At 40.3% G+C, this 17,133-nt stretch overlaps 1 protein-coding gene across 6 annotated transcripts in view; it reads right to left on the bottom strand.

Annotated features, from left to right (window-relative positions):
• Window positions 1-17,133, bottom strand: part of gpc5c (glypican 5c) — a 96,993-nt gene that overhangs the window by 40,192 nt on the left and 39,668 nt on the right. For 5 of the 6 annotated variants that reach the window (XM_020595907.1, XM_020595902.1, XM_020595903.1 and 2 more), the window contains 2 exons: window positions 16,986-17,048; window positions 16,179-16,301 (listed from right to left, as the gene is read on the bottom strand). In XM_020595907.1, the coding sequence (XP_020451563.1) occupies window positions 16,179-16,301; window positions 16,986-17,048 (186 nt within the window). The remainder of the gene's footprint in view (window positions 1-16,178; window positions 16,302-16,985; window positions 17,049-17,133) is intronic. The other variant, XM_020595904.1, reaches the window with a different exon arrangement.

Raw genomic sequence — 17,133 nt, 5'->3', positions numbered from 1 at the left:
AGGCCAGCTAGTTTTAAAGGGAGAAAAACAGAGATGGGAAAATGACCTATGACCAGACACAGTGATTCACTTAGCATGCACATAGACTTACAGGTAATCATTCTGTGATTACCTGGTACCCAGGAGGCAGTTGATACTCATCATTAGGGCTATTCTACCCATCTATTTCTATTTCTGTCTGCAGGCTAGGTGATGTCTACAATATCTAGTTTGGCTCATCATTAGTCCATTATAGGCCTACACACAGTCAAGCATATTTCATTTCAATGCTACTCTAGGCTAATGAACAACTATTGATTTATCTAACAATCACAGCAACTGCAAAGAGCTGAATTAATTAGGTTTAAGTGACTCACTCTTGGCAACAAACTGTTCTTGCTATTGCTTTACTTCTTTCTCTCTCTCTCCGTCTCTCTCTCACACATGCACACGCACTCTCTCATTCCTGTGGTTGTGTAAGAAAATCCTAACATCACAGAATCAAAAGTTGCACCACAGTGTACAGTGGCTTCATAAAGTATTCAGACCTTTTATTGTTGCACACTGTGTTGTAGTTTTACTAGACACTCAACAACCTATGATGGCAAAGTAACATTTTTGAAAATTTATTAAAAATGAAAAATTCAAATCTCAAAACAAAAGTGATCAGACCCTTAATTCAGTACTTTTTCAGAATCCTCTCAGGCAGCAATTCAACTTCATCACTTCATAGTTAAATCTCTACCAGCTCTGCACATCTGGATTGGTCAGTTTATTTTATTCGTCTCTCAAGTTCCGTCAGACTGAATAGAAAGTGCCTGTGAATTGCCATCCTCAGGTCTCTGGTGGCTACTCAAGGACAGTCAGAGAGTGAACTGTCGCCTTAGTGTCAGATGGTATGGACTCTGGAGCTGATTTTGTTCTGTGTCCTCTCTGTATTTGACTTAATTTATCATTCCCTCAGTTCTGACCAGTCTCCATGTCCATGCTGACAGAAGCACCCTCATATGCTGCCACCAGCATGTTTCACCCTTGGCATGGTGTTAGTCAGGTGCCTGGCGTTTGACAAAAACATTGCTGAGAAGGCTGACCAAAGAGTTCAGTTTTGGGCTCAATAAACTAGAGAATCCTTTTACTCATGCTCTCAGAGTCTTTAAAATATTGTTTAGAATAATAAATATACATTGTCATATACCTTTAATTGGCTCCTGTCTGTCCACTCCACCATGAAGACCTAATAGATAGCCTGCTGCTTAAATGATCATCCGTCTCACATCTATGTAGATGACTTCAGAGGCTCAGTTACAGGAACCATTACATTCATGGTCACCTGCATGGCCAAGACCCTTTGTGCCCAATTACTCAGTTTGGCCGGAGAGTCGACTCTAGGAAGCATCCTGTTGGTTCCAAACTTCTTCCATTTCACAATTACTACAGCCACTGTGCTCCTGGGAACATTCAATGCATTAGAAATGGTTTTATACCCTGGTCTTGATCTCACCACAGTTTTGCCACTAAGGTTTACTTTAGAGTGTGGATACCCTAACCAAGCCCAGTAGGACCCATCAGTACCCAAGAGCTCAGACCAGGATTGGACAGAAATTTAGAAATTATGTTTGGGTCCGTGTCATGTTCAGATGCCACATTCTTGGGCACAGATTGGGTCTGGATCCATGCTGTAGTCTACTTTGTGTCTGGGTTTTTGTCCTGACATGCAGTGTGAAATGTGGGAACTCATATACACAAGCGCATGCCTTTGTAAATTATATCAAATAAATTCAGTTTGCCACAGGCGAGCTCTAATCAAGTTGCAGACACAGCTCAAGGATAATTAAAGTGGACAGGATGCCGCAGACCACAGTACGGAGTGTTTTATATGCGAGAGTTCAGTTTTTGATTTTTATAGTTTTTAATAATTTCTAAAACATGTTTTCACTTTGCCGTTATGGGTTGCTGAGAGTAGCCTGGTGGGATAAATGGCAATTTTGTCAAACACAGTAAAGTGTTTAATAAGTGAAGGGGTCTGAATACTTTTTGAACCACTGTACAGTATATGTCACCAGATCCAACATGTACTTTGTGTTCTGCCTCTAAACACTGACATGGTATTGAAGGTCTAGTCTTATGCAACAAGAAAAAGGAGGAAAAAGAAAAAGCTACATATAACTGTTGTAACCGAACTACATTTCAAAATATACTAATATCATGGCAATAACCTTCAGACTTAATTGCTGGTCTTACAGTGACACAAAACATGCTTCCACACTGCACCCATGTGGTCAGTATTATGTACTGAAGCCTATAGTAGTCAATGTTTGAGGCATCAAGCCATTCTGAGCTCATATTTGAAGAATGTGTCTGACAATGCCTTCAGGCTGATATGCTTTTAACAGCATCAGTTCTCTCATGAGGAACACAGGCCTACATCCTTCTGATATTAATCTCACAGAAAGTTTGCCTGGTCAAACCTTTCAGAGTGGAACAGCTGAGATGCACCCAACGCTCCCCTCCACACCTACAAATGAGTGTGACTACTTGTTCACACAAAAGTTTGGCAAATTACAACATTATGAACTTCCATTTGACTAGAGTTAGAAACAGGCAAATGGAAACATACAATATACTGTAGCTGTAGGGGTTAAGCCTTTAATAGTCTCTAGTGGCAGTTACAAAGATTACAACAGTAATTTCCACGCGGTCTGCTTTGAGGCCATTCCCAGACCTGATTGCCCCGACTATGTCAATCAATGGGTGTAACTGTTCCCCACCTCACTGCGTCGTCTCGTCCGATGGACCAGCAGACATACTGCAGGCTGAGCCAATGGGCCACACAGATTTCTGGGAAACACTATGCAGCTCCATTAGACTGGAGGAATAACAAAGTCATGTCTTGCCTACCCACATAAGAAAAATCACATGCAGACAGACATCATTTCCTGACAAACAATTTTTGTCTTGAACATAAGCTCACTCTCACACACACACACGTGCTCTTCTGTCCATATTCTTTGCAAACATGCACAAATATCCTCATCGGTGTTTTAATTCACAGATTTAATAAAATATCTTTACTTTATGCCACACGTGGCAGTTATTGTGGATGACATCAAACGCACTACTAGAGCTGAATATATAACTGGAGCACACAGCTGCCCTGAATATTCATATAAAAACTACTAAGGGTTAATCTTTAAGCAGCTGTTTCCAAATGTAGCTGTCTGGGCCACATTGTCATTTTTGACTGTAAAATAGTCATATATTGTGATATCATCAAGTCCTCCTTTTCTGCACAAATTCAGTTTTCAATTTATGTCAATTACTGAATTAATAGCATCAATATAATTAGAGCACAAACAAGCCAAGAGGGCAAGATTCAAGAAAAAACTCGAATAGACATATTCGCACTATGCAAAACTGAGCTGTGCTAATTTCACCAAGCTGCACTGATTTCTTAAGTACATACTGAAACTTTATGACCTCATTACTAACTGGAAACTGATTAAGCATATACCTACTTCAGTGACCCTGAATCCCCAGTAGGTGTCAGCATTAGTCAATTTGAATTCCAAAGTACTTTAAGAACATTGTGTGTATAAAATTGTATAACATTGAGTGGATAAAAAGAAATACCTTCCCTGAGACTATCCAACCCTTGAATTGCAAGGCTCTCATGCTTTAAGGTGCATTTTGCTTTTAGTTGGTTTATGGTTTACATATGTTAATATGTTTAGGTTACTTAATCTGAATGGTACATTGAAGGTGCATTATTTTTAGTTCTTTGAAATTATGATACTTTGTGATTTTAAATATTTTTTTGTATATGTTTTGTTATTAGTGCGCTGTGTTAACTGTTGCTGTGGCTGTCCTGTTGCTCTGAGAGCAGAGAAGGGCAAATTCCTAACACTGTTCACTGTAATGGCAGTACAGTTACCTTGACAGACAAAAAGAAAAAAGAGAAAGAAGAAAGAAACTGGGACACAAATCCATCCCCTCTTCCAGCCACATGCCCACATGCCGAGGAGCACATGGATAACTGAAGTTCGAGGTCTGGGGGAAGCTGGAGGGGCAGTTGGTGTGTGTTAGGCAGACGAGGGAAGGCAAGGGCAGAGCCAGGAGAGTAAATTATCCCTGGGAGCACAGATGGGTGGAGTGGACCATGATCCTCTGGTGTGGTACAACCACCTGTCTGTCTGATCTGGACTGGAATGGCAGTGCTTAAGGCTGACAGCATGAGTAAACTAAACTAAAAAGCAGACAAGGGGCTCACCATGATTTTATCTCTTATATTACAGTCACAAGAAATAGTAATGACACTGTTTGCAATTTCCTGAGTGTTTTTATAAGTCAAGGTAGTTCTAAACCACACCTCCATTCTTGTTTCATTGATTGGTCTCCAGGTTTGCTAACACATGATTCTAGTTGATGTTTAGTGTCATCAAAAGCCTCATGTTGCCATTACCTTTTCCATCATCACTCTGTATGCTTGATAGGTGTGTTCAATAAAAACATAAAAGATCATGGCTGTTTGTATTTGTTGATATTTATGACTTTGGTGAAGATCAGATCACATTTCAGGACCAATTTATGCAGAAAACCAGCAAATTTATAAGATTACCTTTAATTTTTTTGTGTCTGGATATTTAAATGTACAGTCTAGTTTTTTGATCACATACTTACTCAGTGTACAACGTGTATCATAAACACAGATAAACACAAAGAGAGAAGCATAATGTCACATCTGGACTGTATATGCTATCCTTTTAAGCAAAACGTACTCAGCAAAACAGTCTGATTTCTTGAACACAGATTAAGTATGACTTAAGGCAACAAACATACAAAGATATATACATACTCAAATATCCAAACAGACAATGGAGAGGGCTTGTGAGGGCGCTGAATGAGGGGGCACAAACAACCATATAATGCATTTATTATGGACATATGCAATCCAAATATAGGTATAGTCAATGACCCACACAAGAAAAAATGGTGCCAGTTAGATGGACATTTGAGAGCATATTGTAGATGGAGAGATAAGGAGGCAGCTCTAAGTGCAGGCACCCAGCACCAGAATAACATATATGGGATTATATACTGCAATGTTAAGATTTATGAGCTAGCTGAGAGAAGAAGGCCAAAGGTTAGGGAGATATCCAAATGAAGTCAGACAGATGGTAGCATTGGCAAACACATGACCGTGCTTTGTCATGATCAATCTTATCTGTCAATCAGCAGCCCCAGGTTGCAGACTGGACACATCATTAGAAATCAGTCTGTAAGATGAACCTAAGTAGTCTAGGTAGGGTTAGAAGGCATGAAGTGGAGCTGAACAAATTTGTCCCAAGAACTCAGACTCATTGACAAAATCATTTTAAGACAATTTTTTTTTAGGATTTGTCCCTCTCTTAGTTATCTTAATGTTTTCAGTACATTTCAATGCATTCTATATAATAAGAAGATTATTTTGTGCATTTTATTATGAATCTACTAGAATTTTTTTCTAAAGGTATTTATCATTTATGGTGCAGGTGATGGTTTGAAGCTATAGGAAAGTCATACTTTTGAATGTGCAATTCCAGTATTTAGTATATGTCAACTGTAAATGTGGGCTTGTAATAATCCCCTGGAAATGTCATCAAAAACTTTTCTCTGGCTCTCTCTCATACACACTGCACATTTAAAAACCAATCACACAAAAAATGAAACTGTTCGGCCCAAACCTGTTGACACTGGCCAAACAGCTAGCCAGAATTCTGCTATATGGAGCTGATTCTCATCTCAAATGGGCCAAGTCCTCACATTTTTTTTATTGGCATCTTTTGTAGCTTCACAAGATACCGTATATTGTTTGTGTGCACACAGAGTTTCGAGTGAGGTTAGGGCAACAAAATTAGGCTTAAGTATTAAGGTCAAGGTTTAAGCACTACACAATTAGAAAGGGGGGGACTTTCCCTGCATTTTGTAGCTTGTCCATGCGGAGGCTGCATTCCCAGCACCACTCAGGGGGCTCCAGTCAGTGAGCCACGACACCAAACCCACCCGGAATTCTAGGAACGTTTTCCCTGTGGTTTCAGGTTACCACACACACACTGAGCACAGATCACAGGCATGAACACACACATATAAAACACCCTCCACAGTAGTGTACTGTACATGTTGTTTGTTCAGAGCTGGATTTGTTAGTTTTCCCTCTCTCCTACCGGCCTTGTCACTCATTTCAATTTTAAACTCATACAGTACTAATCCATTTGGCTGGACATCAACTTAGACTGATGCTTAAACTTGTAGTTGGATTCAAAGCAGACGTCTTGTTCAGATTCTCACTGATGGTAAATACCACAGAGTGAAAACTTAAACTTGTACAAGTCACACTAAAACTCAACTGTTTGCCAGTGCTGGCAATGGGCCCCAAATTCAGATTTGAAGGTAATATATACACTGCATCACATAAAATTCAGTTCAAATTGAGGCAATATTTATACTCAGTCAAGCTCCAACTGTTAGCTGTCAATGATAAGAGTGCTCCTAAAAGTAATCATGACAGAGGGAGGCTCAGCTATGTGTTTATGTCATGTGATTGCTGATGTGTTTTGATGTGTGAATGTGTTGTTTGTGGCACACAGAAATTGTGTATGCAGCCATAATCTTGCATCCACACAACTACAGTACAAGCTGTGTGCTTGGACAAAAGTAAGTTCTCAAAGTCAAAAATATGAAACCTCTCTCCTACCATGGCCTCTGTTACCCGAGAACCAGATTTATTTTTCTTAGTTTTAACCTCAATGAAAGTCACTCTTTACCACTTCAACCGGTGGAAAATGCATAGCATGCCTTATGGCTCTTTCGAACAGAAAGCGACAACAGCACCGCTGTGCTCTGAAATCCATCATTTTGAAGGGCTTGCGCTGCGCCATGACGGTTTATCGCTGCACCGAGCAAAGCGCATGCACATCGTAGCATGCAGCTTGGTGAACATCCAGCCAGGCATGGAGGGAAAAGTGGAGGACCTTGTGTGTCTGGATTTATGGTCCGAATTCCCAGAGTTATATGACCCAGCTTATGTTAGTATAGAGTATGGAGTATTATATACGTTAGTATAGAGGAAAGTCATAGAAACAGATTTCTAGTCAAATGCATGTCCAGAGTGTTTTAACTGCCAATAAATTTGTTGTGGGTAGCTATGTTACATGTCCCTCCTCAGTAGATCAACAGACTTGTTCAAGTTTCTTAATTTAGGTAATGATGTAAAGAGATATTTTTCATACATTGTGGTAAAGGTTTTCTCCGCTTATGTAAAGGATGAGTGTAAAAGGTGGCAGAAGTTAGCTAATGACACACAATGTTACATCTTTGTTGCTGACCAAGACTCTCCAAGCGAGCCTGGGCAACATGAAAACTCCACCTATTTTGCTCTAAGCCCTGCAGCCAGCACAACGCAAGTGTGGGCTGTGCACTGAACCTAGCGGCCTTTGGTAAGCACGTTGAAGTTTGGAATATACTGTATGCTGCCATTCAACTCCTCACTTTCAGAAATTCAAATCACAAGAAGCTGCCAGTATAGGAATATGATGTATAATGCAACCTATGATATTTTATGCTATATTAAAAATAAAGAAATTAAATTGAAATCCCTATACAAAGTCCAGACTTTGTTGACACAGGCACAACACTAATATCGCAACACAGTGAAAAGAATCACGGTATGTGTGCTCAGAACAGCAAGTGCTCTCAAACACATGCAAACATACACGTAGGACATGCTAGCAGTAAAGACCTCAAACAGGCTCAATGAGACAATTAAGCCACAGAGACAGAGGGCTCTCCTAAAGCCACTGCTCCCTGCTGCCATTGACATACAGTACATCACTGATTGTTTTCCATCATCCATCGGTTAGTTCACCACTCCTATCTGCTGTTTTCTCATCCAGCCTTCCTTTCCCCCTCTCCAGCATGCCTATCCCTCTATTTCTTATCCACCTCTCTTGTTAAGACTGTGATGCCTTGCTGGTGGGCCAGCACAGAGGTTTGAGTCCACTGTCTACCTTGCCCAGTAGGAACTGCTCCAGTAAAACATGCCAGTCTGTTGTGGCATTTTAATTATATTAGCGCAACCCACTCCAAAGGCTGGGCACCCAACAGAAGGGAAAAGCTGTAAAACTGTGCCCCTTCTATAAAAGTGATGACAGTAAGACTAAAAGGAGTTGGAAGGAAATTTCACAAACCAAGGCTACAATGTGCACAGTGCACACTATAAAACCAAAACCTGACATACATTTAAACACTCTTCACTCAAAGGCTTGCTAAGTCCCAGCCTGGCAAATAATTGTACAAGGTGGCCAACAAAAACACATTTTATTCTAAGATGTTTTTCCTCTATTTCTTGTGTACAGCTACAGTATGCATTTAGAAATTTCATAAGTCCAGACTTTTCCAAACTAAGCATTCCAGTAGAGACAATAAATAAGTCACTGTTACTGTAATATGATCAATGTTGTTTTTTTCTCTCACATGCACACACATACACAACATAAATGTGAGAAAGGTCTAAAGAGAGAAAAGTCTAAGCAATGCAGCACTGTAGAGCAGGTCATGCTGAGGTCCCAGGCAGCAGCCCAGGGTTATGGGAAAGGATGGGCTGCTGAATCGGAGCTAAAGACAAATAGAAGAAAGGGACTTTGAGAGGGACAGAAGGAGCTTTAAGAGATTTGTTACAGATGTCAAGTGCAAATGAGAGAGGTAAAAGGGTAACAGTAAGAAGGAAAAATGTCTTCATTATTTATCAGTATCACCAGTTCTCATAATCTTCACCACTCCATTAAATCTACAGTACATTTTAGCAAAGCTTAAACATACTTAACTGACTGCACTGACTTCTGCTGCTGCTACAACACAAGCCCTTAGACACATACAGTATGCATAGGACATATAGGCTTGGACCAGGGAATGCCCTTTCTCTGCATATAGTAATTAATTTATTATCCCATCTGCTAGAGTTTCACTAACCAATCCCCTAGTATTTTCCAAGCTGAGCTCCTTTGACCCAAGAGACTGACACAGAGGAGAAAATAAAAAAAAGCTATGACTTGATGGGTGTGGAAGAAGGAGAGAAAGTGAGTGAAAGTGTGAGGGGTAAGGGCTTTGCCCAGTGCAGTGCTCTCCCTGCTTCTCCTTGCAAAAACAGAATAGATTCCAGATGTCAAAATGATAAACAAATGGACTGTCATAACCTTATAAAAATGCAAGGCTTTCAGAAGCACTCACTGCTGTATTGTCTGTGGTACATTCCCTTGAGCTAATCCAAAACTTTGGAATCATGCTGGTGAATTATTAGTTCTCTGGAAGAACACACACACAACTTGCACTACATCAGCTCAATACAAAGTGAATCCAAAAAAGTTTGTAGGCCAGAAAATGCTGATTTAGTGCCAGTGTCCATCTCAATAATCTCGTAACAAGTGCAGTGTACAGTATACAGCAGTTAGACAAAGTTCAAACAGGAAGACTGCTTTATTCACTCTGCTCTATTTCTTTTAGGGCTACAGTAACACTGAAAGTGACAAGTCAGTCATGCAGCAGAAATGCCGTGTGGATTTCCCCACAGCTTGTGGGTAAAACCAAATGTTTGTAAATCTAAAAAATGTTTATTGTTCTGTGGATGTTGCAGTCAACTTTCACTGATGAAACACAGCTGCATCTGAAAAACAAGAACTCTAAATTCATTTTAAGAAATGATACTGCAATTTAGATTTACAGTCAAAACAAACTACCTAAGGGTTTGGTAGTAATACATGTTTTGTTCTTCAGGCTCTGTGCTTTAGAATTTGAAATAAAATAAGGGAAGTTATATTTAAATACCAAGTCTCTGCTTTAATTTAAGTGGAACTACATCAGAAATTTAAGGAACTGTATAGAAGATGCGGCCCTTTTAACACACAGTACCCAAATTGCAAGGGTCCAAAAGTACAGTAATCGCACACTAGGCTACAAAATGATTCTTCATTCACAAAAGACCTCACATCTGGTTCTGAGTAAACTGAGAGTCGCCATGTAGACTGAGCTGAAGTTGTCTCCCAATATGAGGAGGGAAAAAAATGGTTACCATGCAAGTGAAGATGATAATTATGTAGCTCAAAAAACCAAAGGTAGTTGGTTTGCCAAAAACAAAGGTTGGGTACATTTTTTAAAACGCTCATACCAGAAAACTAGAAAATAGCAAAGAACCTGGTAGACTGAGGAGCACAGGTCTTGTTGATGACCACAAAAACACTTGCACAGTGAAGAAAAGCACTACATAACAAGACAAGAATGCTCTCCAGGATGTAGGCGTAAATGTTTTCTTATCAACTGTTAGGACAATACTCACCACTAGATGCAAACTCCTGGGGAGCCTCAAAGCCAGAAAGGTCAGGTTACAGTTTAGAAATACATACCAGAAAACTCTGGACGATACTGATTAAACTAAAGTCAACCTCTAGCACAATGATGTAGATAAGGACAGTTTGGAGAAAGAATAAAAGGGAACAGCTCAATAGCATACCACCTCATCTGTCAAACATCTGTCTGGTGGTTGGGCATGTACGGCTGCCAGTGGAATTGGCACACTGTGATTTACTGATAATTTTATAACAGCAGGATGAATGCAGAGGTACACGAGGGCATTGTGTGCTTTAGATTTAGTCAAATGCATTAAAACTCAGTGGGTGACGTGTGAACAGGAGAAATGTACCTGAAAAACCCCACAGCAAGCAAGAGCTGTACTGGGAGAGGACCACCAGAGAGGATACAAAGACTCTGCTAATGTTAATCAGTCAAAGACTTTAGGCAATCCTTGATTTCAAAGGGTTGTCCACAAAATATTACATATGATTTTGTTTGACTTCATGTGTATCTGTCTAATTACTTTTGAACCCCTAAAAATGGGCACACAGTTCTGTGTATATTGACATAAACCTACTCACATTAAAGCTGAGACCTGGCACTTTCATGTAGTATCTATTTTACACCGAACCTAAAAAACACCAAATGTGTAACTGTTAAATACTCATGGTTTTGGCTGTATAGTACATTATAGCACACAACAGCTGTTAGTGATTAATGTGCAATGATTTTCCAGTCTTTACTTGTTTTAGCTACCTGGCTGTCAAGTGCCATCCTGCTGTGCACCTGATTTGCTGCTCCTCATAAAACATCACTAATTGGTGGTGGTTGCACCTACTGTAGCTTGATATGTTTAGTCAGGTGTAACATAGGTTTAGCCATCCTCTTATGAACCCCCACAGGGACCAATCACTAATAATTATTAATATTTTCAATCAAATTGTTTTCAGGATCTTGACATTGATGAATTGAAACCATCTATTGTCTGTCTCATGTTCATCACAAATCTAAAATCCGAGCAGTGATGGTCAGAGGAGCACTGTTGACTGACTACGGATCATACACAAAACTGGGCAGTTAGTCTAGAAGTCAACTTCATATTCAAAATGGTCCTGAACTGATTATTATTTCCCCCTTGTTTGTAGTAAATAAGTTATTCTGGGTCTGGTTGTGACAAAGAATTTTCACAAGACGTTCAAGCCTTCACTGAGGTTACCTTCTCATATGTTTCCAGTCAAGGAACTAATTAGGACATTCATGATGCCTAATTATGGCTTTAGCATGCGGCACTATTTCATAACCTGCACACCAAACAGTATCTCTAAGCACTCTGTGTGTCAAACATTTCTCAAAAAGGCAAAAAACAACACAATTAAAGTGAGAAGAGGTGGTGATAAGACTTCTACAATAAATATACAATGACTGGCAAATCAGGAAATAATAAAAACGGAGGTAATTTTGGTTGACCTCATCTCTCCGGAAGAGATGTTGCCAAATATTCACACATGCTGTGAATGTCCAAAGATGTGTGAACACATGCCAAAACATACTTTTAGTTGTAAGTACTACTGCTCTGCTTGCCCCCTACTTGCCCTGCTGTCATCAGATGTTGAATAAAGAGAGGAAGGGAATTTCAATCCCCAGTTCCTTCGATGTGCTTTGAAGTAATACAACATACAAGTGTGTGTGTGTGTGTGTGTGTGTGTTCTCACGTGTTGATGTGTGTCTCCTTGCCTGAGTATGATACAGTATGATTGTGTCTGAATGAATCACCCTTCCAGCTGTTACTGTAAATAGCATATGTATCCCATGTGGATTGACATTTGTGTGTGTGTGTGTGTGTGTGTGTGTGTGTGTGTGCATCCTCTTGTCTGTGGGGAAAACCCATCAAGTCCTGAGAGGCTGTACAAGCCCACCACAAAGGAAGCCAAACTATGACATGGACTAACACAACAGCAGTTTAGCATGTCCATTTTCAATCATGCTGTTTGTATCTTCTATGCTGCATAGTGTTTCTAATCTTTCCTTATATTTTATCATCTTTGCCTCTCACTATATTCCCTTCTGTCAGCTCCTTTGCAGTTGTCATATAAGTTTCCCAAGCATGGTGTGGGCAGTGGAAGTAGCAGAGGCAGCAATGTCCAAGTCTTTCCTATACAGCCTCATAGGAGGGCCTTTGTTCCCCCTTCAGGCTTTGGGGTCACCACGGCAGGGCTGTGCCCCACTGCACTGGCTCCACAATGGGTCTTTATGCTGCCAAGGCTCCCCCTCCCCCCATTACTTTACAATGTTTCCCACATCAGGGGCACAGGGGACACCACAACACCAAAATGCAAACCAACCTTTTTCATACTCTGTCCTGTTCCTTTCTCTCTCTCTCTCTCTCTCTCTCTCCCCAATACATACCAACTGAGTCAGATACAGTGAAAGAGGTTTGCCACAGGCCTATCAGAACAATTAACAAGTAGTGCCAAATGTCTCAGCAGGGCACAGTTTTTTGTTTTGTTTTTCCTTACTCAACACAAGCACACTTGACACCACAGGCAAAGAATCAGCTCTCATCAGGGGTGTAGGATAACACACTGTTACACCCCAAATTAGCACTGTTTTTGAAAGACCAGTGCCCTTGGTAGTAAAAGTGACACCTAGACACATACACAGAGTAAAAACGTATTCAATATCACAGAAAAACAGGTTTTGCATGTGCCTTGCCATTGTTGTGGTTGTGCACAGGTGCTGCATGGATGTCAATGGTGCACAGCTCAAATCTGTCGAACACATGTAACGCTTCTGAACTTAAGACCCAACTGTAGACTCAGAGAAAAGTTCAGTGACAAGGAAAACAAGGCTTTAATAGCTATGCTGCAGAGATACAGGTAACAGGAAAACATAAGAGGTGGGCAGACAAAGTTAAGTAAACAGGCAGGCAACAAGACAATGTGACATTGACAACTAAGACTGCTAGAGAGGAAGTTAAAACGCTAGACAGAAGCAACACAAGTAAATAACAGGCAACAGGAATAACACATAAACAAACAAGGATACACACAAACTCAGGTTAAAAGTGACTGGTACACTGTTAAAGCAATTGCTCAGGAACACATGTGGCTACTCAGGAACGTGAAACTAAACCAATATTATTGGTAAATGGTAAATGGACTGTATTTTATATAGCGCTTTCTCACAGTGTGTTACACTGGCCAAAGCGCTTTACAGGAGATTATACACCATTCACCCATTCACACACACATTCACACACCGATGACGAGATAGGATTAATAGGACTACAGGCAGGGAACAAACAACCAGTGCCAGGGAGCAACAAGAGTACAAGTGACAGGCAGGACAGGAAAGAAACACTGAACAAGTAACTGACAAGCTGTAGCAAAGACAAGCATAAAGTAGTATCTAAACAACAAAGTAGCAGGGCTGAGTCCATTGGAGAAAAGGGTTACTGGGAAATTGGCAGCAGGCACTGGAAAGTCTTTGATGAAGTTGTCTAACAATGATCTAGTGAAGAGTAAATGCAGATGACTTAGGTACTGAATGAATGGATTACAGTGAAGGTCGGCAGGTGGGTGTAATGAGAGCAGTAACAATGAAACAAACATGCTGGACAAGGCTTCAGAGGTGTACCAAAATACAAGCAGGAACAGGAACAGGAAGTGCAGGGATTCATGGCAGTCGCTGCCAATTGACCACTCGCTTACAGTGATGAAAAACTATTTATAATTACTTGTGTCTCCTAATTTGCCAAACCGTACAACAGCACATGACCCTCATATTCAGACCAGACAAATACAGTCAGCATATTGACAGTAACTGTCAAAAATATCAGCATGAAATTGCAGCTACCAATATTGTTAAAAAACACACCTTAAGTCTCTGATACATAGCAACTTAGTGCTAGCAAAATTAGCATTGTAGCTATGGTGGAGCGGTTTCGTAAAGCGCTATCGTAAGTTCAGAGGGGTATATACTGCGACAACCAGTGTGGAACAGGCAGTCCAAGACCCTCGTTGCTTTAAAGAAGTAAAAAAAAAAAAACACAAAGAAGCTGTATCTCTGTTTGGCTTGTGTCTTGACCTTTGTTTACCCTCTCTTTCTAGAGAGGAGAGGAGAGGACAGAAGCAAACTAAACCAATTACAAGATTCTATAAACTGTGTAAGGGTAATAAAATGTTTTTTTTGGGAATCTCAGTCATCTGTTCATGAACCTAATGTCTTCCCATGTGCTTCTTTAAAATTTATTGTATGGCTTAACCCAGCAAAGCAGTCATGGGAATCTTACAAACACTCAGGTTGGATCAGGTGAAAAGGCATCCCCGGACCTCTGTTTTTCCACGTCAAGGCCAATACCGGCAATGCCAAGGGTTCAGGTTGCCATGATAATGGGAGCCAGTTCAGGGCCAACGCAGAAGAAGCAGAGCAAAACCTTGTCATAATTGTGAACTGAGTTTCTAGAGTATTTAAGAAACTCATCCAGCAAGGAGAATCAGTTACAGACGTACATAGGCTCAGTAATCTGCATCAGTTCTGTTTGTCTCATGCTTAGAAGTCACATAACCACACACACAGACACAGACACAGAGACAGAGACAGAGAGAGAAAGTGTTTGAGTCCTAGAGATGAACTCAAAACCATAAGCACAAAAAGGGTTCCAGAGCCACACCTATAAATCAGTGCAAAATAAAAACCTCGTAAATAAAAGAACAAAAAAAAAGAAAGACAGAAGAATGGCACATATAACAACTCATTTACTGGCTCAAACCAACCACAGTGACGCACAAACCCTGAAATTATTCTGCACAAGCACAATAAGCAAATTTGACTACATTTAAAAGTCATATTTCTCAATGCAAGATATCACACGTATTACATCTCAGAAAGACTTGGAATGACTTGTTTGAAAGGATGCATACAAGCCAGAATCAACTGTTGTCATTTGGAGAAAATAAAAGTTATGTCCAAGCTCCAGTGCTGCCAAAAAAGTGTTTAGTCAGCAAATTACCATACTGTAGCAAAGTAGTAGGGGTTTTATCGGGTCACCAAATCTCGGTTCAGAACTTAGTTTTAGAGCCACAGTTTTATTCATAGCATGTTTTTTAAACAAAAAATGGCAAGTTCTTTTCTGTTTTATTAAATGTCTGCCACAACTTCACTTTTTTAAAACTGTGTTATTCATGAAATGTAAATCAGCAACACACTGCTGCTGCCCTTGTGATTCAATAGTGATACAGATACAAAAAAATGAAGGGTAAAGAGATGGACAGATCGGGTATGAACCGACCGTAGTTAGTGGAGTGAGACAGACATGAGGTAGATGAGGCCACATAGAGCCAGACTGGACCATGCCATCACAAGCTCACTATGGTTAATATACCTACACTGGATAACAGACTGCAAGCAGAGCTGAAATTATTACGTCTCTGCAAGCTTATTGTCATATAGAAGGTGCTTTGATCAATGATTATTGTTGGCTTTTAACTTTCTTAGGTCCTATTGCACAAACAGAATCATACAAAGGTGTTGATAATTGATTAGTTTCACTTTAATTTGCATGCTGAGCCCTGCTCTTGGCCAGATGTGACAGAAAGGAGAAGCGGCGCCATATACACCAAAACCATATTTTCTGATCCACTAATCTCACTCACTGTTCTCTTCCAGTACTGATAAAATCCCAATCATCATAGCAGTGTTCAGCAAAATACAAAGGTCAGACTTTTAGAGAAATCTAGTTTCCTAAATCTTAAAGTGGCATTGCTGATGTAGTTGTTAACAGTTCAAGTTCATATTGAGTTAGGGGTGGGAATCTCTCCTACCTCTCCACTACATTGTCCCCGCTCCAACACATGGAGTCGTCCATTACATTCTCGCCATCACACAGCATCTCTGGCAGCGCTGTAAAGAAAGACCTGAAGCGCTGTAGAACAATCAAGAACTCCCTAATGAAAAACAGACACATGGGGAAAGGGCACAGTGAGATTTTAATACATATCACATATCCGTCTTTATGTTAGAAACACACATACAACAAAGAAATGTATTGTCTGACTGTGGGGACGCATTTGGTTTGGTCAGTGGGAACACTTCTCAACATAATATTCTGGTACTTTACCATCAACAAACTGTTACCTGCTTTCTTTTCAACAGTACATGCATGTCATAAATACTGTAGATGTCATGATAATGATGGTGGCAGAAAATGAGAAAATGAGTGGCTTTGACTGTGACTAAGTCAGCACATGATTCTCAACTATGCTGTGCAGTAAAATGCTTTTTCACCAAATCTGCTAACATGTGTTATCGATATAGACTCAAACGATGGCATAATAGGTTGATCAGACACAGACTGTTGCCACCACTGAAACAGAGCACAAACAGTAGGTGTCATGAGAGGTTTTGAGTCAGGAAGTGTCGAAAATCACCGTCCAAAAGTAACAGACAATATGAATATGGATTGCTTTTTTAAAATATAAAACAAATCAGTGACACAAAACACAAATATAGTCAACTGTCAAAGTGAATAAAATGTCATATATAGACATCTGGGTCACAATATGAGCTGTCAGTGCTCGATAAACTGTGTGAGAGTTTGACAGAATTATGTCCCTTGGGTTCATGCTTACCTAGAGAGTGTTCTCAGACTATGTTTATTGTTCCTGAAGGGTTTCAGGGGGGGTGAGCTGGTACTGATGAGAGTCCAGGGGGGATTGTTGCAAGCAAGGATGCAGTGTTGTCAAAGTGGGGATGAGAGGGGGAATGGGGGGGGGGGGG

Source organism: Monopterus albus, unplaced genomic scaffold, assembly GCF_001952655.1.
Source record: "Monopterus albus unplaced genomic scaffold, M_albus_1.0 scaffold28.1, whole genome shotgun sequence".
Classification (NCBI taxonomy): domain Eukaryota; kingdom Metazoa; phylum Chordata; class Actinopteri; order Synbranchiformes; family Synbranchidae; genus Monopterus; species Monopterus albus.
Note: the sequence above shows the minus strand (reverse complement) of the source record. Positions and strands in the feature narration are given on the sequence as shown.